At 39.4% G+C, this 25,860-nt stretch overlaps 1 protein-coding gene across 1 annotated transcript; it reads right to left on the bottom strand.

The window, feature by feature from the left end:
* Positions 1-5,305: 5,305 nt before the first annotated feature.
* Positions 5,306-15,689, bottom strand: LOC115579976 (ephrin-B2a-like). The gene is made up of 5 exons (XM_030413756.1): positions 15,349-15,689; positions 13,899-14,182; positions 10,989-11,081; positions 7,569-7,679; positions 5,306-6,158 (listed from the first exon to the last, which is right to left on the bottom strand). The coding sequence occupies exons 1-5, from the start codon at positions 15,456-15,458 to the stop codon at positions 5,770-5,772; spliced, it is 987 nt and encodes a 328-aa protein (XP_030269616.1). The 5' UTR covers positions 15,459-15,689; the 3' UTR covers positions 5,306-5,769.
* Positions 15,690-25,860: the final 10,171 nt, after the last annotated feature.

Below are 25,860 nucleotides of genomic sequence, written 5' to 3'. Positions count from 1 at the left end.
CAATCATTTCACCGTGAAATCTCTTGTCTGGACGCCTATGTTGCTGTAAACGTGTGTTAAATCCTCAGACGCTTAGATAAAAGGAGTTTGGTTTGAGATTTAATACTCTCTTCTTCAACTAACCAACAAATAAAAAAAATTCCCCCCCTCCTAATAGCAGAATATCTGTTGTTCTCCACTCCTCATGGCACACTGTGGGAGTGGGAGCGCTCAGTCATGACCCCCAACCCCCCACACAAAGCCAGCGGTGGGGCTAGTTCCTCTGCATATGGAAGTGAGGTGGGGGGTGGGTGGAGGCAGGCAGGCAGGCAGGCAGGCAGGGAGGGAGGGAGGTTGTAGACTTCACATCGTCCCATGGGGTCAGATAAAAGCTTTCGGCTCTCCTTGTTAGACCTCCCCCCTCCTCGTCGAGCTTTGTGCACAAATGATGGGAAGCGATGAGGTGAATTTCAGGACACTTTGCAGATGATATCTTATATTGTTTAGGGTGGAAATACAGACACGATTAAACTGCAGAGAAAAGCCTCCCCAGGTGAAGAGTGCAGCTTGGTAGCACTTGGTGATATCCAAGTCTGCACTTGAGATCCAAAACATCTCCTCTGATGCAGCGCCACTTCTTCCCCTTTTCTCTAAAATGGCCTACCATACCCAGGCCCCTCCCACAACAGGGGCCATGAGCCCGGGGGTCTCTGTTTTTGTTCTTCCTATAGAAGCCCGGCCACCATTGTCTCCGCGTGACCCAGGGGTCAACTGAACTCACCTCACCCGACCACAGCCTATTCAGCTGTGAAGCTTCACATAGGACAAAACCATCTCACAAGAGCAAGGATCACTTGGAGCGAGGGGGTGGGTAGGCACAGGGACACGGACAGCGAACACGCTCAGCAGTGTTTCAGAGTCATAAGCTAATTTGTGTTATATTGCTTTTTTCACAATAAAGAAAGGCACTAGCGACATCAAAGTGATAATAATCTCAGTGAATCGTTGGAATGAACACATCATGGTTGAGTTCATTAAAAGTGAGGAGGAGTTTCCCTATAAAGAGCGGTTTAAATTGGCAGAGGCACGTCGGTCTATTAAAGAAGTCAATTATAGAAGGTAGTAATGAAGTTATCTTTGACACATTTTCTAACTCTCCATCAGATATTTTAAATACATCTCTTGCCAGAGGGGAAATTGCCTTTTGCTGCAGGGTAAGAATGAGGCCATCCACGCCTGTCGCCTGCAGCTCTTCATTAAATCCGTCAGGCTGCAGGACAGGAAGGAAAGTAGTGCACTGTGTCAGAATATAACTCGAATACCATGTTTTCCTGCATGTTTCCTGATTAATTTGAGCTGAGTTGTTTCCTTGTTTGATGCACAGAGCACATGTCCCGGAGATCCCCCAGCCTGGCTTCTTGCTTTGAGAGGCAACAGTGTCCCTGGTGGAGAGGAAGCTCATGGAAGCTGACAGGTTGAAAATGTGCGGCATGATGTGGCTGAAGGAGCATGAAACATGTTCGCCCATGGATGCCACGCACAGCGCCACAGGAGAGACAGTGAGACTATTAAATGATGAGTGAAAAAGATTTCCACTACATTTACAGAGCGTGTTTGTAAGGGGAGAGGTTCGGAGGAAGTTGAAGAGGAAGCGATTTGAGATTTTCACGCATAAACAGGCGCTTTTGTATCTTGTCTCCCACTGGGTACACTGTTGCTTTAATTACAGAAAAGACTCGTTTTTGAGAGGTTACAAAATATTTCCCCTAATCCTTTTGTCAATTCAACCTCACAAGACATGGTGAAAACCTCCTCATGGTGCTGTTCGCTGCAGAATGACAGTCACTATCCCATGAGCACCATTAAGTCATGATGAGTAGTCACGCTCCTTTGAGCAGCATCTACCCACCCAAAATCATTCACAAACAACCTGATCTCCACATGTTGCTCAAGTTCAGGTTCTGCAAAACCACATATAAGTTAAAACACTGTGTTGCAACTTGACGTCTCTTGAGATTAAATACGAAATGTTTCTCTTGTGAACTCCACACTGTCCTCTTCCATATATGACAGTCAGGTCATAAACATGTGCTGTGAATGTGATATGACACAATTTGTAGAAACGCCACATGTAAAAACACATTTGCATATATGTGGTTTGCGGAAAACTTTAACTGCCAACATTTTATCCTGCGGCTGGACAGTCAGAAAACTGTTAATTTCCCATGAACCACTACTTTATGTATAATAAACAGTATGAATAAAAGGGTAAATTTAACGATAATAACCTCGGTTTAGGCGGTGTTGCCACACTGCATGACAGAAGAGAGTGCTGCTCCAAACACCCTAATTACCCTTCAATTGTGAATTTGTTCTCAGGTCTGGAAAAGCGGCAGTGTGAGCTATTCTAATGACTCACTAGTTCTCTCCTCCGCTTTACAACAAGCTCTCATGTTTGGTGTGCAAAACGAGAATGGAAGTCAATCTCCCTTGGCTGCTTTAAAAAATGGCTGAATGACATGGTCTCTTGTCTACACCGAGAGGAAATACGATATCCTCTGTCTAGCTCCCACACTAAGTTTAAGAAGATCTGGGGCCCGTTCACTGAACATATCAGGAGGGAAAGAGCACAAGCTGGGAATTGATTGTGCTTTATTTATTTATTCCTTTATTTATGTTTCCACGATGTTTGCTTTTTTTCCTGTGTGGCTTTGGCGTATTGTACTCTTCTTGTTTTCTATCTACACCTGGGACTCTGACATCCTTATTGCAGCGGGCCTCGGCCTCCTGGTCTTCATTTCTGACCCCTTCCTTTTTTAGAATAATTTTTATCTATTCTTTACCTTTACAAGTGGACACTCTGGGGCATCTTGTTAAATGAACTGACGGTTGTACATTTTCTTGTCTTTGTACTGAATGTGCTGGCTTTTTTTTGTTTGTTTGTTTGTTTGTTTTGTTTTTGATTATTTTTTTGTGGGTTTTTTTTGTCTCTGTCTCCGCTGTTTGGTGTCTTGTCTTATTCAGTTCCTTGTATCTGCTTGTCATAATGTTGTTGGATTAAAAAACTTGTATAAATAAAATATTTTTTTTTTAAAAGAAAAGCAGAAGTGAGCCGAGAAAAGTATTAAACCATAGAGGTGCCTCTGCAGTCCACTCAGTGGTACTGATTAATAGGTTTAAATTTTACAATCGATAGTTTCCATGATCCCATTCCATTGGTGCCTTGACTAACCTTATATTTCTATTTTGAAGTGTTAATAGCTTTGGCAATGCAACACATCTGTTCATTAGAAGCATTAAAGAGCATGTGAAGCTGAAACAGGAACTTATATACTCCATATATTTATGATGCTTACATCTAATTTCTTTTACTGATCACTGGTGATCTAATCTATTCTCATTTAACTGTAGGTAGGATGCATGTTTGTCGCTTCCAAACTGTATATACAAACAAAAGAAGTGTAGAAGTCGTTCATAATTGTTAAAAAAAAGAGGTTATAATTTCATAATGGGACCACAGTGGCTGTATGCAAACACAGCTGCTGCTGCTCTTGCTTGAGTCATTTCACGCTGGGCTGTTTAGTAATTTTGTAACCACAAGGAAAGCTGGGATGTGTTCTCTGATTTATCATCGGTCTGATTCAAACTTTCATTTCAGCGTTTTATTCTTTCATTTCCTGCCGGTTTGTCCGTCGCTTTCACTGCTGCTATTGCCGTTTTTTGGGCAGAGCGAAGACAATGAGGAAGAGACTACTGACAAGTTTCACAGCAAAACTATTTCCATCATTTGAGAAATTCTATTTTTTTTAAGCATGGCCTCCTGGTTGTATATTGAACACTGTTCAAAAATGTTTCCATTTAAAAAATAAAGGTGATACCACAGTAAACATGTCAATGAAAGCACCAGGCAGCAGAGAGATTACATGATGAATCCCTTGAGGTGGTTTTACTTTAATAAAAGTCACAGAATCATGATTCTCATTTCACCAAACAGCACTGCAAACTCACAATTCAGTTGTAATAAAGTCATATTTAAGTGCTCACACATTTAATTTATTGAGAGTGCACCATCAATCTGTTTAAAAGGATCAATAAATTAAATTAAATGCACATTTTCCTGTACAAATGACGCTGCTGCAGTGGCTGCAGTGCAGATAAAACCATACATTTTTTTCCAGAAAGTACTCAGGTGTTTTCAGTAATATTACCAATAGCCGACTTTAAAAACATCCATTTCACGTAAAAGTCCTGAATTCAAAATTCAACTAACTGAAGAAGAGGTATGTAAGATGGTTGTTTTTCTTGAAAGGCTGCTATGTTTGAATACCCGTTCTTCTGTTTTATCCTGATTTGTGTATGTTGCGTTTTACTATGTTGTGGTTTTGTACACCTGCCACCTTGGCCTGGGGGAATTGGGGAATTCCTGGTAATATAAAGCTGAAATAAAAATAAAATTAGGAAAGTTTACTTGAAATATCATAAGTAAAAAGTAAAGGAAATTAATAGAAAAAAAGTGCATATGAGTGTAACACTAATTGTTATTTTGTTATATTTTTTGTTTGATTAGCATTTTTTAGTTTTTTTTTTGTTTGTAAAACATAAGAAAATGATGAGAAACAATCACAATTACCAAGAGGTCTTAGTGATGTCATTCAATGTCTTTTTTTTACAACCAACAGTTCAAATGTCAAAATTATTCAGTTTACTGTAATTCAAAGGGAAACGATGTAGTTCCGGAGAAGAAACTCAAACTCAGAATTTTTATATTTGCATATGAGTGAAACACTATTTGTTGTTTTGTTCTGAGTTGTTTTAGCTGATTCTTTTCTCAATTAATCTTTTTGTTTTATTTGTAAAACATAAGAAAATGGTGAGAAATTACCCAGAGCGCTAAGTGATGTCACTGAACGTCTTTTTTTTTTTTCCAGCCAACAATTTAAATCTCAAAATGATTCAGTTTACTGTTATTCAAAGGGAAAGGATGTAGTTCGGGGAAAGAAACTAAAACTCCTATATTTACAATATTAATGAGGTAAAAATACAAACTCTGAAATATTGCATTTTTCCATAACCGCCAAAGATAAACAAAGTAAAACAGTATGAAATTGTGCTGTCCTTATGCTCAGTTTGTCTGTTCAGTTTGTTAGAAAGAATCAGTCAATAGAGATCTTTCTATTTATGATTCAAGTTTCTACGTAGTGCACCTTTAAAACAAGAAAAAAAAGCAGAGAATCGTCACATTTGAGAGGCTGAAACCACAAAATGTTTCAGCTTCTGTTTGCATGAAAAGGGATCTAATTATCCAATCACTTATCAAAGCAGTCTCTGATTCATCATTTTATAAGTTGACCTCCAATTGAAAATGGTTACACTTTGTACAAGACATCATATCTTTGAACTTCTTGTGTAAATGTGGTGAAGGTAGAATGTGTCATGAAGAAGTCTTCCAAAGAACAGTACTTAAGTTTATGTAGTTAGAATCCATCTCTGGCATTAGCCACACGCTTCCAGAATGCTGAATATAATCATACAAACACCTTCCTCTCTGATTGTGTCTTCAATATGCCAAGAAGACAAAAAGGTTCAACAGCACTTTGTGCACTTGATTCAACTTAACACAGGGATAACGTCAACATGTGGCCGGTGCAGCACCTCTCAGATCAGCCCACATGTGACTTTCCTTCACACACACTACAAAGTTTAAACATAATGAAATGCAAGTGTTTAGTCATCAACTGTGGCCTGAGTGTGTCCCCAACAGTCTATCTTCCGGAACTTGAGCAGCACTCATTAGACTTTGTAGTAGACGTTGGTGGGACTCTGGGGCATTATCTCCTGAACTATGTACACTGGGGGTCCGTATTCGCTCGCACGCTCATAATGACGGCAGATCATGCTTTCAGAAGGCCGCAGAGGAAAAACAACATCGCTGCGGTCCGAGCCGTTGTTGTCGCTGCTGATGCTGTCCCGCTTCGGCGCAGCCAAAGTGTTGAGGGACACCGAGGCTGACTGCTGGTTATCTGGGACACAGCGACGGCGACGGTGCCTCCACAGCACGGCCAGCAGAATTATGATGACCAGAAGAAAGATCACAGAGCCTGAGACAACCCAAATCAACAGTCCTTGCTCAGGGCCACCGCTGCCACTGGGGTTTGTTTGTCCTGTTTCTGAGTCTGTGTCTGTCATGAGAAACAGAGGACGGACAGAGAAAAGGACAGAGAAAGTGAGATGAAAGCATAAACCAGGACAGGCGACACAGAGATTTAAAAAAAACACTCAGTTTTTGCCCTGGTGGAGCTGATCCGTCAGAATATGTTCTCATCTTTAGTGTTGCACTGTTAGACAGCATTGTGCCTTTCTGTGGCACTGAGGGAAGGTTTGAGTAGAGGCACTGTGTCCCAAATCTATTATCTGTAAGCACAGAATCTCTGTCTGTCTGTTATTCACATATCTCGAGAACCATTCATCCGATCTGCTTCACACCCCACAGGTTAGTTGTTGAGGAACCAAGAAAGTGCAGAGCTGAAGCACTGCAATTTAACAAGCGACACATTCACTAATAACACATTTAGAATAAACAGCGATGACCGCTTTGTGCAGCAGCGCGGCTGTGGCTTCATGGCTCTGAAGACTGAAGCTGCTGCTCACTTGATCTCATGGGGAAGTAGATGTAAACAAAATGAAAGTTAGCATGGAGCGGCAATTTTCTCTAGTGATTCAGTGCAGTGGTAAAAAAACAAAAGCAGGGGGTTAAACAAGTCTTCAGCCAAAACTAGAGGTGAGATTTTACATTTGAATCAGCAGTAGCAAGCTAGCTAACGTTATCCTTAGCAGCACCGTCAGCGGCGCCGTACTTTGTCATGTGTTGTTGTGGTCTGGCTCAGAAGGTGTCGATGTAATCATGAATATAAATATCAAACATATCTGCTATTATTGGGGCAGGCTGACGAGTCTGTAAGCAGTTCAGGAGGCTTTGGACTGGATCTGTAAACCCTCACATTACCTGATTATCTGTGCCGAACAACATGTTTTGCACTTGTTCATTCATATTATAAACAGCAGAATAAAGATACTGTTAAACAGAAAGGATGCATGATTGTGGCTCTAAATCACTGAGTGAGTTTAAGTAAAGCTAAAGCATAATTGGTTATATTCTAATTGTTTTCGCATCTTTTACAAATCCCATGAGAGAACACTGTGAATAAGCTCAGTGTAGTTTATCCCACATACACCATCCTGCCGCTGTAAATGCTCATTCAAGCAGACAAACAAAGTAATTACTGAAAAAAAGTCCTTAATAAAAAAACACTGATAACTCCTCTTTGAGTTACAATTACCAGAGATAACAGTGCTCAATGAAAAAAAAAATAATAATTGCCTTTTTTTAAATGTTGGTAAATGTCTGTGAGTTCCAGAGACCAGGCAGGAAAGCAAATGGTCTTTGTCGGTTTAGGTTTTTTCATCGAATTTGTTGACCTTAAAAATATAGAGCAGCGTTGACTGTAAACATTGTGAAGTCACGTGTGGCAAAACACTAATAGTACACCTGCACATATTCCCCAGGCAATGAATCGGCTTTGTCTTCATACCTGTTTTGCTTTTTCTATCCTTCTCTGAGGCGTCCTTGGTCTTGGTCTTGGGTTGTTTAGGTGGGAATCTGGTGGGGGACTCCTGGAGAGTCGAAGGTGGATCTGAAGCACCTGAAATAAAAAGCAGGACAGTTGACATGAAATGACGTTATACGGATCTCAGCACCACAACGCACATCTCCTCGTTTTTCCCTGCATGTGCTGTTTTTGTCATCTCCGTTAAGGTGGGGTTGTATCATGTTAAAATCGTCCTTTTGTAACTATAATGATGTCTTATGAATCATTAGTGAATCAGAGTCAAAGCAAGAGGGGTTTTTTTGTTTTGTTTTTTTTACTCAACATTCATTCAAAAGAGTAAGCGAATCCTCACAAAGAGAGGAAGAGAAACCATTTTCTGACCTAATTAGACCACAAAAATGCGTGTTCCGAGTGATGACTATGACTCTGTTTTATGCTTGGTTGGAAAAACTACTACTAATGCATTCATTTCTCTGCATGCAGATTCATAACTGAATGCATCCAATTCAGGTTCGCCTCTACAGCCTTAGGTATGCAAAACCTTACCAAAGTCTCTCTTGTAGAGGAGATATCTCAAGAGAATTACTGGTTCATAAATACAGGTTAAACTAGAATACAGGGAGCATGAACTTTGGGTACTAATACGTTAATACCTTTATCAGGCCAGGAGAGTCTAACAAAATAGTTGCCTTATAGGAAAAAGTGAGGACAACTGTAATTAAGTACAGTTTTGTATTTCCATTTTATGCTACTATTTATACGTACACTACATGTCAGAGGGCAATATCGTACTATTACCCCACTACATTTATTTAACCGTGACTCTTTACTTTTCACAGAGACATTTTACGTATCGAACAATATGATAAGCTTCTACATGCAACACATGATTAAAGATTAAACCAGCTGTTTCCACTTCTGTTGCTTTGTGATTCGTTAGACGAAAAAAAAAAGCACATTTCACATTTAATTTGTCTATGGCACGGGCGCCCCTTTAGCTCAGTTGGTAGAGCGGACGTCCCATGTGCCAAGGCTCTGCAGCGGACCTGGGTTCGACTCCCGGCCCAGGTCCATTTGCTGCGTGTCACTCCCCCTCTCTCTCCCCCTGTTTCCTGTCATATCTTCAGCTGACCTGTCAATAAAGCCATAAAAAGGCCAAAAAAATATTTAAAAAAAAATTTGTCTATGGCACCGTTCTCAAACTAAAGAATGATGCAGTTCAGTTTGAAATCAGAAAATCTTTATACCTTCAAGATTCAAGACCTCGTTATACTGAGGTACAAGAAAACTTTGTTTGGCATTCTCTCTGCAGTAAAAATAAAATAACTAAAAGACATGCGGCAGTGGACAGAATGTAGAATCGTCTTCTCTTACAACTCTGTTCCCATCACTGATGCGATATAATGCACATGTCGATGTTGAAGTCTGTTCCCAAGTCAAATATTATTGCCTTCCTGTTGGATTTTTGTTCGCTGCAATGTCCCTGGCTGCCAGCTCAGGTCAGAGGGATCACTTGTGATTATTGTTTTAATGTAAACATTTAATCACACATTTTTTTTTATATAATTTCAAACTTAATAACAAAATGGAACATTAAAGACTTTTTCATTTACTTGCTGTAAATGACCTCTCGAGGCCCGACTGCAGTACCTTCGAAGCCCACAAAGGGGCCACATCCCACAGTTTGGTGATGACTGGTCTCTGAGATGTCAGCAGGTCAGTCTGTTCACCTTTCAACTTCCCAGATGGTTTTATTTACATAATCGTCCAAGGCCCAAAGAGGTCAAATTATTTTATATTTCACAAGACAGAGCAAACATGTCCAATCTCCAAAAACATGAAAATAAATTAGTGTAGCAGGATTTCGATTTAATTCTTTTTTTTTTATTTCCCAATACTCATCTCAGAACCCTTTAGATTTAGCCACTGGTTATTTGGACTAGGAGACATCTAAACAACTAGTCTTACTTTGATTTGACTGCGTTTTATGTTGCTGATAGTACTTGAGCCGGGTATTTCATGAGCTGGAGTGCCTCTTTACGTATAATAAGATAGAGATTTGAAGGAAAATATTAATGCCAGCAAAAAAAAAAAAAGTCATGAACAACACTCCACAACAATAATAACTGCAGTGATTATGGAAAACCCTAGAATGATTTTATCTTCTGTCTGCGAAGGACACCGAGCAGTTACTAAACAAATTACAACCAAGAAATCAGTCGCACATTTTATGGCCTTCGTGTGAACTGTGCATGAAATAAATTAGACAAATAAATTATTTCAATCTCATGTCAATGTACTAATTGATTTAATGAGCTTTTTTCTTTTTTTAAAAAAATGTGTGTGCTTGTTCTGTTTCAGCTCATTCATTCACCGTTGGCCTTAATAGAATTTCACACCACATATAGCTTGAATGCACAAAGAAATAAATGTATAAACTCCAAATCTAAACAGAGGGGCTGTGAAGCTTCAGAAAAATGTAAAACAATATCGCCCGCTTTGATTGACATGACTTTTAATATATGAAGAGATTAACATGAGATTGCAACCAAATCTGCGTTATTAATGTCTCCCGTTGCTGATTAAAGGTTTGTTTACATCAGTAGTGTTAGTAAACACAGCGGGAAAAACAGCCTCCAACTTTCAGTTATGATCAGTTTAGAAGCACACATTATTTTTCATCTCCAGCTCAAACCTTTGAATAATTTATATGAATAATACTTCACATTTCTGGGGTCAAAAAATTGCTCTCAACTTTTTCTCGCTTCTAAAGTTTTGGGCAAGCGCGCGCACGAACGCGGCATCTGTTTAATTTATCGGCTCAGCACACCAACATACAAAACGTGCACACTTTAAATGTTTGTTTCCTCATATATAAGGTTAAAAAGAATGACCAATATCACCGCCATCGTTTTGTATTGATAGGAAATTTTAAAAACAATGTGTTTCTGTATATTGCATCATAGAGTCGTAGACATTTAAAGTAAAGCCAGTGAAATGGGCAGAATCTGCTTTGTTCGTGTGTGTTCAGCGCGAAAATGATAAATGAACAACCATTGGCTATTCTGATGTTAATACAGTAAAAAAAAAAAAAGATTATTGACTGCAGCCTGTCCGAATGATCGCATGCAAGATAATGCTTATGGCCTTAAGCTGCCAGCAGTTTGAACTAGGGATTTGAGATAATTCACGACGGCAATCTCTCCTCAAGAGACCGAATAGATGATCGAGATTATCTGACCACTTAGTAAATCCAAAAGAGGAGGTGGTGCTGTTGCCCTCACCGAAATTCAGAACAGAATTATTAGCAGTTGCTGTGATTGCTCTGTTGGGATTGTTCGTCTAATACCTCTCTCTCTCATTCACACGTTCAGCTCTGGCACACAGACATAGAGTACTCACTCTGGCCGACTCTCAGCACCAGCTTCATGGATTTGCTCCTACACACCCCTCCATTAGTGTTATCCAGACCGTGCGGCGAGCCTGCAGAGGTGGCTGATGCACAGAGAGAGAGAGGGAGGGAGGGAGGGAGGGGGGCAAACATTTAAAAGCATAATTGTTTGAACGTTTTCAGTTTTCAATTCTCACAATCATCTTAAAACAAGATGACCGAGCAGTGCGTTGCGGTTTCTTTGCCCGGTTGCCGAATGTTGCATCACGGAGGCAAGAAAAGGGCAAACACACACACAACACAAACTGGAATGCACTTTATATTTAGATGACCACACATATAAAACCACAGGAGATGCAACCAAATGAATAGCCATTGATCATTTTTGTCTATTAAATTAAAGAAAACAGGGGAAGATCACAATCGGAAATTTCAAAATCCAAAGATTTGCTTTACAATCGCATGAGGCAACCAACAATGACAGTTCAGACACGATCTGCTCCTCCTGATGCCAAAAGAAAAGTCATGTGAAGGTTTGTAGTCCGCAAAACATTTCTGTAGCCTCACAGCAAAACAGAGTTGCAGCTTTCTCCTAAACAATGAAGTAGACGGGGATTGATAAAAAACAGAAAAAAAACAACAGAAAATGGCTCTGAACAACTTGTCCGGTGTAATCTAAGTCTCTGGAAGGCCAAAGATCTCAAATTGATTTTAAAAGATGTTATTTACACCGCTGACGCACAGTCGAGCTGGTGCACCCACCACAGATACTGTTCGCTGAGCGGATACGGTGGGAAAAAATGATGAGAGAAAGGTCTAAAGAACATCTTTTCATGTCAATCTCAGGGCTTCCAGAGACTGTAGTAGAGACAGATGTAAAATCTCCTTTTACATTTTACAACAGCTCGTTTTTACTTCAGTCGTTTAGGAGAATGCTGCAACTCTGTTTTGCTGCGAAGCTCCAGAAGCGTTTTGTGGACTATGAAACTTCAACCTGACTTTCCATCAGCATGAGGGTAAACAGACAACGACCACATTTTCGTTGTTGGGTAAACTTGTCTCTTACGTGACATCTCCTTTATGTGAACATGGTTTCAATTACAACATTTCGGCATGCAGCCTTTCTCTTACTGCTCTTTGAGAATGCTATTTCAATTTAGTTTGAGCTTTTGCTGTGAAGCTCCAGAAATGTTTGTCGACAACGAAACATCTCTCAACTTCATATCGACATGGGGGTGAGTATATAATGACTGAATATTCATTTTTGAGAGAACTGTTCCTTTAAATATGAGGCTCTGCTGACTTTGTTTGACTTATGTGATTGTCAAGCAAATATCTGAACTGTTGATCGGATAGGACAAGCAATACGAAGACGTTGCATTGGGCTCTGTCGACTTGTGATTGTCCCCGGTTTTGGGACATTTCACAGACAAAAAGATGAATCATCTGGTGCAGCCATGTTTGTGGCTCAAAAGGTTTTTCAGAATACAAAACATTTCATTTTTAGGTGAACTGCTCATTTAAGAAGAGAACTGTATTAAACATTTTTCCACAATAAATAACTTATACTATTAAAGGAGCGGCGTAAAGGACTCTAGCAGTCGGTTTGCAGATTGCCACAAACGAAAAAAACCCAAAAAGCCTTGCCTCACCCTCCTCAACAGTGGCCGCTTAAAATGCAACAGGCACCCTTCTCTAGATTCAGTGTTTGGGCTACTGTAGAAACATGGAAGTGCAACATGGTGGAGTCAATGGAAGACACGACCCGCTCCATCTGTATCTATGAAAGGCTCCTTCTGAGGTAACGAGAACACAACACACTCGTAAACTAATGAAAACATAATCCTGACAATTATTGATTGTCAAGAGTTTCCAATTGAAGATTGTGTTGAATTAAGCGGTTGTTTCAGTTTAAGGTGCAAAAAACGGGAAGTGAACAAAATGAGTTAAAGCAACATTGTGTAGACATTGGCATTTTGTGTGATTTGACGCCCCCCGCAGCTTCTGAAGCAACACCACTGTCTTGAATACAAATCCAAGGCCTGTAACAATTTGTCAGACGTAACGTAGGTGCTAACTACAATTAAAAAGAAAACTCTTAATGTCGTAACAATGTTATGTGTTTTAAACTTGTATGTTGAAATAAATACGTATGTAACGCTGTGATCTACCCATCACTGAAATTACATAGTGACGAAACAAGTGATGGGGCTCCTATTACAAGATGCTGTACCATCTAAAATTATTTTGAAGCTGTTATTTTAAGGTAAAAAAACAAAAAACAAAACATAATCTTAGTTTTAAATGTAACTGATTTATCAATCACTATGACACACATACATCTAAGCCCACACAAATGCAGGGGAAGAACTCTTGTTCACCCCTGTCACTCCCACGCACACACACACACACACTCTTAGACTTGTTAGCAGCATTTAGGTCAGATAACAACATCTCACAGGCCACAAGCCTCGTTGCCATGAAAGCTCCCATCAAATCTGCCTGATGCTGTAAAAGCCTTGTGTGATTTGGGGCATGTAAGCCCTTGAAATCACACTGGGCTGCCAGAGCGAAGTGTGCTGTCAGAGTGCGGGGAGGTGGACGAGGCTACATGGTCGGACTTGCTCTCTATCTCATGCATCACTTGCCACTAAGATGCTGGTTCAACCCAATAACGAGGCCACAATTTTTTTTGATTCTCACGCAAACTGACAAAGTGAGAGGGAGCCGAGGACGACGGCTCCCTCGTCCTCCCAGGAGGAGAAATGAAAAAAAAAAGAAAACAGTTGCTAGCATTGATTCAAACGTTGTTCCACCTGTAGGAACCAGCAGCTTGTCCTGCTGATTTTTAAAGTGTTGAACAAGCCCCTACAGCACTGAGACGCACACGGTGAACATGAACCGCGAGCTTCCACACTCACAGGTGATATAATAGTCCTTCCCCTTGAGGAACTCCAGACCCCACAGGTTGGGGCTGAACTCCTGGAATTTGAACGTAAACTTTACGTCCTGGTGAGGTTTGTCACAGTTCAGCAGGGGCGTGTCAGTCTTGTCGATGGTGCAGCTCTCCATCTGACTCCGAGAGACCAGGTAGATTCTGTAGAACTCCTCCCTCCTCCCCGAGGAAGCGTCGGCCCGGGGACACACGATGTCCATCTTGTCCCCAATCTGAGGGTACAGGACCAGACCCCGACCTGGACTAAACCTGCGTGTGAGACAAGATAAAGTGTGTCATTTCCTTCTTTTCAGCCCAAATCTTGTAGCTTTGAATGCTCCCAGATCTCCTTTATTCATTATCCCAAAAAGTGCAAATTAGAAATCTGAAAATAGCAAACAAAAGGCTCAAGGTGACGTCTTTAAATTGCTGTTTGGTTGACTAACAGCCCAAACGCCTAAGATAATTAACTTTAAAGCTTAGATAACTAGTTGGATAATCAAATGCAAATATTTTGATAGATGATTAATCAGCCTCCTCAGTTCAGATTCTGTTGTGAGGATTAGCTGCTATTTCTTCGTCTTAATTAAAGATGCACTGTGTAACTACTAGTAACAGTTTTGGTGCCGTTATTCTTTTTTTTTTTTATTGAACTGACTTTTAGATTGGCAATTTGCTGCTTTTGATCTCATCTCAGCACAACAATTCACACATGTCGTATGGTATCAGGCGCTCTGTCTCTTTGTTTGTTGTTTGTTTGAATCAGACAAATGGTGCGTACTGCTCCTTTAATGTTAAATTGAACATACCTATATATTTGTTTGGGGCGACTGTCAAACAAATCCCATGACATGAAGACAACATCTTGTGATGGATGAATTTCACAAATGTCTAAAACTGTATAGGTCAAGAAATGTATTAATCACACAATAATCAGCAGATTAAGCGATTATGGTAATTATTATCAATGGTAGTTAGCTATAAATGTATATGCTTATAATATATCAATATTTGACATTTATAATATTTCTATCATGATTAATGTGCAGATTATTATCACATCAATCGATTAATTGTTCAGTCTATGCAACATCATAAAGAAAATTGCCTCGCAGAGCTCAAAGAGTCCAAAACACAAAGACTCATTTACTCACATAAGTGACAAAGAAGAGCAGCAAATCCTCACATTAAAGAAGCTGGAACCAGAAAATGTGCTTGAAAAAATGACTGAAATTATTCATCTGTCATCAACAGTTGGCAAATAATTTCCTTTCCATCCACCAATCAACTGATTAATTATTTCGGCTCTAGATTTCAAACACTGTCATGATTTTCTGCCACATGGTTGCGTCTCCTCTGATCAAGTTTGTTAATTGGGTCACATGAAGCAGAAAGTTGGACCCACCTCTGAGCGTGAGGCTCGCTGATCCACTTACTTTGTGTTGGAGATGCTCCAGTGGATGGACTCCAGAGTGCCGGCACGACATGAGCAAATGACGGCCAGCAGGATCACGGCACCGCGACTCCATGTGACGATTCTCCCCATCACAGGAATCAAACGCAGGTCCACAGCGGCTCGGTATCATAAAACTGAGAGCAGACCGGACGGAACGTGTTGCCTCTGCATGTCTCCAGGTGCGCGCAGAGGACTCATCCCTGAGTGAGGTCCCTCCAAGTTAAGAGTCTTCCTCCCGCACTTGGATGAAAATGTCCACATTGTGCGTAATTGGCTTGAAAATCATTCGTGTGACGAAATCCATGTCTGGAAGACAGAGACTGTGTGGAGTATTTCAGCGATCAGCTGACTGACCGGCCCGCCCATACAACCGGCTCATGCGTGGGGAAGAGCGGGCTGGTTGGCACACTTTCATCCCCCTCCCTCTTCTTCTTCTTCTTCTTCTTCTTCTTTTACATTTTTTACTCTGTATTTTTTGTATAATATATTGTATGCTGTTTTTATCGTGTTATGGACCCTCCTCTGTCTCCCTAATAGAGTAATTGCCTCATCTTATCTTTAATGAAATAGATATCAAGATTAATTCATATTATTTATTTGGTGGAAATGGTTGAGGCTGGTTTTGTCTTCTCAACACCTAAAGTCTAAAAGAAGATCACAACATCTATTAAAAAAGATATTTTTTTAAGTATATTTACTCAACTTTTGTTTTTGATTTGATTTTGTTATTACTATCTGTTTCCAATTTACTTTTTCTCCATTACATTTATTACAAAGTAATTTAGGCATTCGCAATCTGACTTAAAAAGCCAACTACCATTAAAAAAAGAAGAAGGAAAAAAATATGATTCCAACAAGGAATGATCAGAAAAATTAATATTGGATTTGATAATCATCCAGGCTGATAATCAGTCAATCGATGGTACAAAGTACATACATGTAAATGTAATATGTAAGTGTTTCTTGTACCACATTCATTGAAAGATAATAACTTTTGATACTTATCTAACATCAGATATACTGAGGAACTATTGGTTTGGAGGACTTTCACTTTTACCAAAGTTACATGATTTCTTTACTCTTACAAAGGTATGACTATGCATCTCTGTGAGCATATTTTATCATGTCAAATCCAAATTAAGGGTCAAAGTCTAGATATATTGTTAATTGAGCCCTTTGAGTCATTTTTTTTTTATTTTGGGCTATATGAATACAATTGACAGGACACAGCTGCTTATAGGCTTATGATAAAGGGGATTTTGGTGGAGGAGGGCGGCAGAATGTGATTTGTGGAGGTTTTGTGTGACTGGAAACATACTTTAGTTTGCATTGATGATTATTACCCATAATAAACAGATTTTTAGAATATCCTATTATTTAAAAGTTATAGTAATATTGCATAATAAACCATTGTTAATAAAAATAGTTTACCGTTATTTCACTGTAACAAACAATGATGTAGAAACATCAGTTGCAACTTACAAAGGCCATGTTTATAGATGAACTACACAGTATATGTTAACCACTGACAAAGTATTATAAATCTCAGAAGAGAGAAGACGACTGGTTGCTTTCTTTAACCCTCTATTTATTAGGAGGCACTCACATGACCCACATAATGACGCAGATGAATAAAATTAAAGTTAATAAAGCAATGAAATAACGAGAGATACGATGATACACGAGGTTTGCGTGCTTACAACATGCAAAATAGACTCACAATTATATAATATGATACCTCAAAAGGCTGAATTTTGTGAAAGTATACGTGGGGAAATGTGATATCTTTCATTCCTCTGATGATAATATGTCAGATGTACATCAGTTACATGGATCTAAATCAGATGTTTAGTTCTTGTGCACAGATCTGTCTATGATTGTTTTGATGTGTTGGAAAGTATAATGAATATGTGCTTTAAAAAAAACGACATTATTTGTGGCTGCATGGCTTTTTTCTGCAGCATATTTCTGGACATCATTAGAAAGCCATCTTACATTAACTGTATTCAAATAAAAAAATAATAATTCTAAGGCGACTTGATCAAACCTAGTCAAAAACTTGCTTTCAGTTATGTAACCATATGAGGAAGTCCAGGACAAGAGAGTACAGATATGATTAGTAGTGCGGTCTCTCCTGTCGGGGGGGGGGAAACACTGATGTGGTGACGAATCGAAAGATGAATGAAAGCTGTGACTCAGTGATCACCTTAAATGAACCCAGAGGGCACAAAGACTTTGACGAGATCAGGTCATAGAGACGTCCATCTGCTTCTGAACATTGAATTAAATCTACAAATGACTTTGGTAAATCCTCCACCACATCCCAAGCGTGATGTTTTATCACGATCTTTTTTATTTCCATATGGATCAATACATCTGAAATCGTTATCGGATGGATGGGTTGGAGTGGATTTTCTTTAAAATCCTGTATATTCTGCATTTAAGGAGCCAAGGCTGTAATCCCCTCATTCTGGGGGATCTGAACTAATGACAAAGTGGTTTAAAAGATTACGCAAAGCTTCCGTCACAAGACTAAAGCAACACAAATGACAGCAGAACTGCACAGAAAATGACTGTGTTTCAATCTGGAAGTGACTGTGCTCTTGTGTGTGTGTGTGTGTGTGTGTGTGTGTGTGCGTGTGTTCAAAGTCCTGGCAACATCTTTCATATCTATATAATTCTTTTAAAACCTCGAGTTTTGTTGACATGGACTACGCAAAGGAAGCAGATGCAGAGACGTTTCCTCACACAAAATTATATCGAAACAAACTCCACACTCAGATCTCTGAGGTTGATTTCATTTCCACGCACACAGATGCCAGATGCTTTCCAAGGCAGATTCAAGACGCAACATGAAAGCAGGTACCAGAGGAAACTTCTGAATCCACCTCTTGTCTGAAAGATTTCACAACTGAATTAAGAAGGTTTTACTTTGTTTTTTCCTTTGTCTCAAGGAGCTGCAGATTCAGATAATTATCTCTGGTGGAGCTAATTTATTCACAGAAAGTTAAGAGCAGCAGGGGGGCAGAATATAATCTGTCACAATCTGAAATCACCGTGACTAAAACCTATGAGTGAAAATCCCTTTCAACTCATCATAAAACTGATGTTAAATATCATGTTGTAAAAACATACAGTGTATCTCTTAAACACAAGATCCGGTCCGTTCTAAAGATCTTGTTTTCATTTATTGTCAAGTGGTTGCAAATTATTTATTGAGTTTATGAAGCACGAGGATGTTCTTTACCCTCAAATCATTTTGTATGAACAATAAAAAAAATTGGATGGCATAGTGTCAAACCTTACGGGCAGCTGTTAATGTCCAAATATTGCAAATACAGCACTTCTTTCATTTAGTTAGTGTTGTAAGAAGTAGTCAAAGGTCATACTTGAGTAAAAGTAATGACATCATGTTAAAGTAGTATTTTGGTAAAAGGTGAAAGTCTTAAAGTATCAGATATTAAACATACTTCAGAATCAAATTTCTTTCTCTGGCGATAAATGTACTTTAAGATTGTGTAAAGGGAATTCAGAGGTTTGTTTCAAAATACATTATAAATGTTGGAAACTGTTGAAAACATGTTGAAGACTTTTCACTGCATAGTTCTGAAATGTGGAGTCTGATGGATATCTGTTTTATCACCGCTTTCGCCTTAACTCAGGGCTTGATGACGCACTGCCGCCAACACCCAGCATACACTGCTGCGTTATAACAATGAGAAGCATCATGAGCATCTTTAGTTCTCCCACTGGGCCTCGAGTGATTACAGCGCCTTCTCCTGCCATCCTTTCGCTAGCTTCGTCAATGTCCGGCGGATGCATCTTTGCTGGATGCCGGAGCAGCTAGACCACTTTGTCTACATTTTCCAAGGATGGAGATTTGAAGAAGAGGTGGATTCATTTTGTCCTGTGGCACATTGATGGGGAGCTGAAGATCACCACCAACATTCACCTCTGCAGTGACCACTTCACCCCGGGGAGCTTTATAAGCTTCCATTGAAGACAACTGTGATTCACCAATAATCAGTTGTGGCTGGCACATGGCGCCAAGCCGACTGTCTCCCTCCGTAACCCTCATCCTCCATCCTTCAGTAAATTATACATTAACATTTACATTTACATTTACATGTATGTATATACTGTATGCAATGGGTCCACTGATCAGCTGGCTGATTAATTGTATCGAATATTTTGCATTTATCTGGCTTCTGGATTCGGAATCAGTGTTTTGTTTTTGTTGTTCTTAAATCTGATTAAATGTGCTGCTTTAGCTCTCATACAGCATGTAATCTGCGAAGTACTAGCTAAAGTTATACATATCAGATATGATGTACCATATGAAATAAAGTGTTGTAAAAAGTATAATATGTGCTACTTTGCCAAAAAGTAGTGGAGTGGAAGTTAAGTAGATAAGATTAAGATTTAGATTAAGATCTTCCTTTATTGATCCCCCTTGGGAGAAATTCACAGGTAACACAGCAGTACAGAGAAATAAGTAGCAGCACAAGAGTAAGTCTCAAAAAATAGAGACAATAATAGAGAGATTTGGAAAGAACAAAATAACAATTTGAATCAAGATAAACATACTATATACAGTAACTGTCCTTGTATGTACAAGATGTAACATGACACAATAAGGGATATACTCAAGTGGGCTTACCTCAAAATTGTACTGAAGGACAAAACTTGAGTAAATCTAGAAGTCTAATGAGCCATAGCAAGTGATAAATCGAATATGGGCTTACATTTTAAATCATGTTCTGTTTAAAGTAACAATTACTAAGATTTCAGTGGTTGATTTGGCGACACCTGTGGTCATACAGGGTAACAGCAAGTTCAATTTAATGCTATAAGCAACAGAATTCAGGCTGCAGCCAAACTAACCACTGTTGTTTTAATAAAGAAGTGAGTAATTAGCCCTTTTCTATCATTTGATTTGAGGGCACAGTGAGAGGAGTTACCTCACGGGGAAGCTGGAGGTGTGCAGCCCGTTGCCTGCTGCTCCTCCCCTCACCATGGCTGCTCCCTCTTGTTCCATTTCTCCAACCAGTACCTCCAACTGATCCTCTGTCAGCAAATGTCGTCTGCTGTTTTTAATTACAGTGCATGTTCTGTGACTACTGAATAATAATAGTCAACTCCTCTTTTGCCAGTTAAATTCTTTTAATGAGAAACTGCCAGCAGTAGGAAATGTTCAGTTTGCATTTCAATAATTCACCCAGTTCAAACTATTTATATATAAATATAGCAATACTTTCATTAAAGAGTCATGGTCACTCACCAATTACAACATAATCATACGCCCTCTATTCCGTTTCAATTAATAGGTCCTCTTAATCCTACACACCAGTAGTTCAAATGTGCTCCTGCCTCATGTGCCACACATGACTGCAGCATCTCCACATCTTCATTTGTGTGCATGTTAGTCCACTCAGGCATCGTATCCCCTCAGCTGCAGGATGACTTCAGCGCTGGTCTTTCTGTGAGGTCTCCCAGAGTAAAGCTAATGCTAACATGTTAGGTGTCTGCTGATGAACAACCCCTATCACGATTAGCATTAACCTCAACCTGGGACAAGGACTTGGCGGCTGTTTCATCATCCACATTCTTACCTCTCTGTCGGTGTTGAAGCTGTCGAGGACGTCCTGCAGGGGGTGACAGATGCACTGATCACTGGCTGGGTTTTGAGAGATGAGTTGTATGTCTGAACAACAGCGTTTCATTCATGAGTCAGACGCTGCTTATTGTAGTGACTTGTGGTAACCTAAATTACAATTACCACTGCAAAGACTTTGAGAGATGGATTACAAGAAAGCTCTCATTTAACTGACTGTAAGCACATGTTTTTTTACTTTCTGTGAAAAAAAACAATTGCCTCATTAATTAGAAAACAAAGAAATACTGCACTAGATAAAGATTCAATACACAATGAGGACTTTTGACAACAATTCTCTCACTAAGTTCCTTACATTTTCCCTTGAACAACTTAAGTTAAGTTATCTAAGATGTCACTACCTTTTATGCCATACCCATACCCTGTAATTCAGCCTAAGGATTATTAAATCCATCTTTGTGTGTTTGAGCCATGTTTGTGACCCTCTACACGGGCTGTCAGACTGCAGAGCTTAAGAGTACAGACTCAGAAACCTGGACGAGTGTAAAGTTCTGCCTGTATCAGACGTTATTAGCTCTAACAGGATGTAGCAGGTGCGGTTATACGTCGACTCTGGCTGAGAATCAAAATGCTAATCTAAGTTGAGTTGTCGTCAGGAAGTAGCTCTCTGTTTGTGTGTGTTTGCTGTCATGGTAGTCGGGTAGTTACTAACCTTGCTCTCGAGTAAAACCAACAACACTTCCTTTTTCAGCAACTGGTGTCTTTCTCCTCTTCTGTCCTCTCCTCACCCTCCGTGTGTGTGTGTGTCTCTCTCTCTGTTCCATCGAAAAGTAAACCAAAATGTGGGTTAGCATCCCTTTTATACACTTGCCCATGACTCATGTGAAATCCCCTCGTCACAGAATGACTGATTAATGAAAAAGAACATCACGCAACAAATTTGCAGTAAGATGCCATTTATCTCTTATGTAAATGCTGCCTACAGAATAGAAGATATATTCGTTTCTTGGATTTCAAAAGGTTATTTACAGTCATGCCACTTGTGATGACAAAAGTAGAGACTGACATTGAGATGTTGGCAGTTTGACATCATGACTTTGGATTCAGATGTAACGCATGGAAGATTTGACAGGAATACAGAAGACACACATGGCTGCGTTTGAACAGCGTGTACTTACAATGTAACAAATTCCTGCCTGACTGACGCATGTCCCAAATCTAAACTAAATAGTAATTCCATCTAATTCTATATGTGCCACTGTGCTAGAAGCTAATCCTGTGACGTTAGACATCCATCAAACTCTGAAGTTCACAGCAAGTTAACCTTCACAAATAGTAAAATGTCAAAGATTTCATTCTTGTTCTCAAGATCTTTTTTGGAGCTGTCTCCCAACCACCCACAATTTATCTATTTTTTACCACCTGTTCCTCCATTTATGTTTTGCATTGCATTGTGGGAGAAATGTATCCATCAAGGGTTCCCTCAAAACTCCATCATATTTCCACTGCATGCTGTCTAGTTCATTTTTGGACATTTGTGAACACATTTTAAATAAAAGATCTGTCTAGAATTACTGTCTTGTTTGTTATAGGACACAACAGTGCTTTGACCTGTTGCTAAAACTAATGCCCTAACAGTTTAGCAGATATTATGTTGGTTTATAATTGCCCCCATGTAAAAAAAAAAAAAAAAAAAAAAAAACCATCACAAGTGTCCTCTTGGATGACCCTGCGGTAGATAAAACATGATAGTGCCCTCTAGGGTGACCTTTCGCTCGTCAAAGTGGAAGTGAAGTGCCCTCTCATCAGGACTTTCTGGCCACCGGTGCTCCACCACATACAACTGTTCCAGTTCATTTGTTTCACCACTGCCCCTCAAACATCCTGAGTCTGTAACTGGTGTCCACTGAAAATCTTGGGGTGGCACCAAAACCAAAAGCTTTAACTGAATTTCAGTAATTTTATCATGCATTTGTAATATATACAGTGGTTGAAAACTATATCAACATAACACTCAGGCTGGAACTCTTTAAACTTCTCACTCTCAACTTGTTAAATACAGAAGCTTGGTTAGCCTCCGTTCGTTAGTCCAATTAGATTTTCAAAATAGAGGCTACACGGTCAAGTTAGCGATATAACATAAGACACATTGTCCATTTATACTTTCAGAATAAAGCTTGCTGACAAGTAGTTCACGTATTATGACACTATGAATGTTTTAACGTTATTAACGTCAAATGGTTGCAGTTTGGTTAGGTTTAGGAAAAGATCATACTTTTTGTCAGGGACACTCATGTAACTTGACGTGACGTGACATAATTTGCTGGGAATCGCAACTTATTTTGGTTTCATATTTTACAGATAATGTTACTAATTGATGGGCATAGACTTTCAGGTAAAGTTAAAATGTTGAGCCTCATAACAATCACTGTTTAAATCGGTATGTGTATATATACTAGTTAGGTGATCCTCAGATTAGACTACCTATCATTTCCCTGGTAAGCGGGGGCAGTAGTGGGACCAGAAATAGTGTGGAGTGGCCATGCCACCCTTTGAGGCGCTATTGTAGATAAGTGAGAATTTTGACCTGCTGGTGTCGCTGGATGAAAATCAGGGGATTACCAAAGACCTTATTGTCAGGGACTATCTGTGCTAAACATCATGGTAATCTAGGTGTTGATACATGCCTCTTAAAAACACTAATGACAACAATGAAAGCTCTCGAGCAACAGTCAGTTGTGTTTGTTGTGGATACAGTTTGATCTTAGATCAGGGCTTTGAAACGCTCTGTGGTCATTTTATTGAATTAATGTTCAAACCTGTCTCATTTTATTTTCATATCTACACACCTTTCCTCTCACCTGAACTGGTTTCTTATCAAGCCACCTGTACAATCACAGAACATTATGACTGTGCAGGGTCGTGAAATTAAATGGATTTCTGTTTTGACAGTTATGGGAGTGTCACCGGCGGGGATTTCAAAGAGACCCTTTTTCAACTATGACTATGATCCTGCACACTATCCTCGTTACATATCGTAAACCAGTCCAAAATCTCGTTGCTTGAAATGTTTGCTTGTGGTTACCCCGTGAGTGAGTCATACAGCTCGGTTTCTCAGAAGACACGGTGCCTCCCCATTTATTCTCACTCCCGCCCTTCACCAGCTCTGAGATTAGCTTTTTTGACTGGCCAGCTGCACACTTTAGCTTCACGCAAACCCTTTTCTTACTCTTTTCTTACGTGGACTAGTGTCTTGAACATCACATTCCTGTTACAGCGTTACAGAGGAAACACATTGAAAGAGACATGTTGACGTAGTAGTTGAAGGGGAAAGGTTGAAAGTACGTATGGAGGCGGGGAAGTAACAGAGATGCAGCAGGGGACCCCCCCCCCCTTCACATTCTGGAAATTCACAATGTGCAATATGCCAGCTGAAGACACCTCAGACACAATCCTGACTACTTCTGTCTGACACTCTGTCTCCTCCTTTTACAAATTACAAATTAAGGAAGGATGTCCCTTTATAGGTTTCCCTTTTCATTTTAACAAAAGGTTGTGTATTGTCTTGGTGACCAAAAAAACTCCAGAGACAGAGAAAGTGACATCATATGTAGGTGTTAAATGGAAAATTGACCCAAATTGTCTTTTGAAATTCAACTGACAGAACCTAAAAATGAGACTTCTATCACCTTCACTCAAAACCTCATCGACTTTCGATTCTTTTACAAGCTGTAGCAGTGAGAGAGTTTATTCATTAAAGCAGAAGGATTTTATGAGTCGTATTTGTCAATGTCTAGTCAAATGAAACCAAAGAACATACTTTCTTTTTCTCTCTGTTTCTACAGCGCAGACTTATGTTTCAGTATTTCCACGTGGGCAACCTACAGTCCTGACTTCACTCTACTTTCCTATCATATGTGGGATATGCATGAGAGGCCCGACAGACGTACAGCTGATATGATCTGATAACATTTCCAGCTCTCTATGCCGTCATCTCGTCGTGGTCGGCGTGTCCTCAAAGTGCGACATATGTGGCACCGCAGGGAAAATTTCAAACAGAGATGAAACTTTGTTTTTTTTTTTAGTCTCCAGAAGACGTAGATTTATTTTCACATCACTAAGAGCACCTGCTGACTGAAAGCAGCTATTGTTTTACTGCAAAACAATACTACACAAGTAATATTAAGATAAACACAATGAGCAACAAAAATCAACAAAGCACACACAGTTGCTTTCATTCCTGCTCTTCACAGTGACATGTAAATGTGGTTTCCCCCTCGATCAAAACCCCTGCAGCTAAAATTAGCCGGTTTAAAGGAAGTGTGTGTGAGCTCAGAGGTGGAAAGACCAGTGCTGGTTATGAATCAATTCCACAAACTACTTTAAATATACATACACTTCTCAATTTTTGGGGTTTTTGGAACTGATGGATTCCAATTAACGTTAGATAATTAAAAAAAATAAAAAATAAATAAACTTAAATACTAGGACTACATGCACAGTAAAATGACCCTTTTTTCTCATAATGTAACATTGTCTTTTTGAGGATTTGTCGGCATCTACCACACAATGTTATATATAATTCATACAGTGTAAACAGAAACTAAAGAGATGTCCACCTAAAACACTAAAAACCAAATGATTATGTCTCAAAAGCAGTTCGTCTGACTGTATATGTATGTTTGTATTTTGTATGAATGAATAAATGAATGGAAATATTAAGAACGTATTAAGTAAGTTTAAGTTAGTCAGATTTAAGTAAGTATAATGTAAGTTATGAGTAAGTCACTGACTAAGTACTAAGTATTCAAGTATTAATTATTTAGTAAGTGATTATTAGATCGTAATAATAGTAAGTTTTAAATATTGGGTAAGTAT

The sequence above is a fragment of the Sparus aurata genome, chromosome 4 (assembly GCF_900880675.1).
Source record: "Sparus aurata chromosome 4, fSpaAur1.1, whole genome shotgun sequence".
NCBI lineage: Eukaryota > Metazoa > Chordata > Actinopteri > Spariformes > Sparidae > Sparus > Sparus aurata.
Note: the sequence above shows the minus strand (reverse complement) of the source record. Positions and strands in the feature narration are given on the sequence as shown.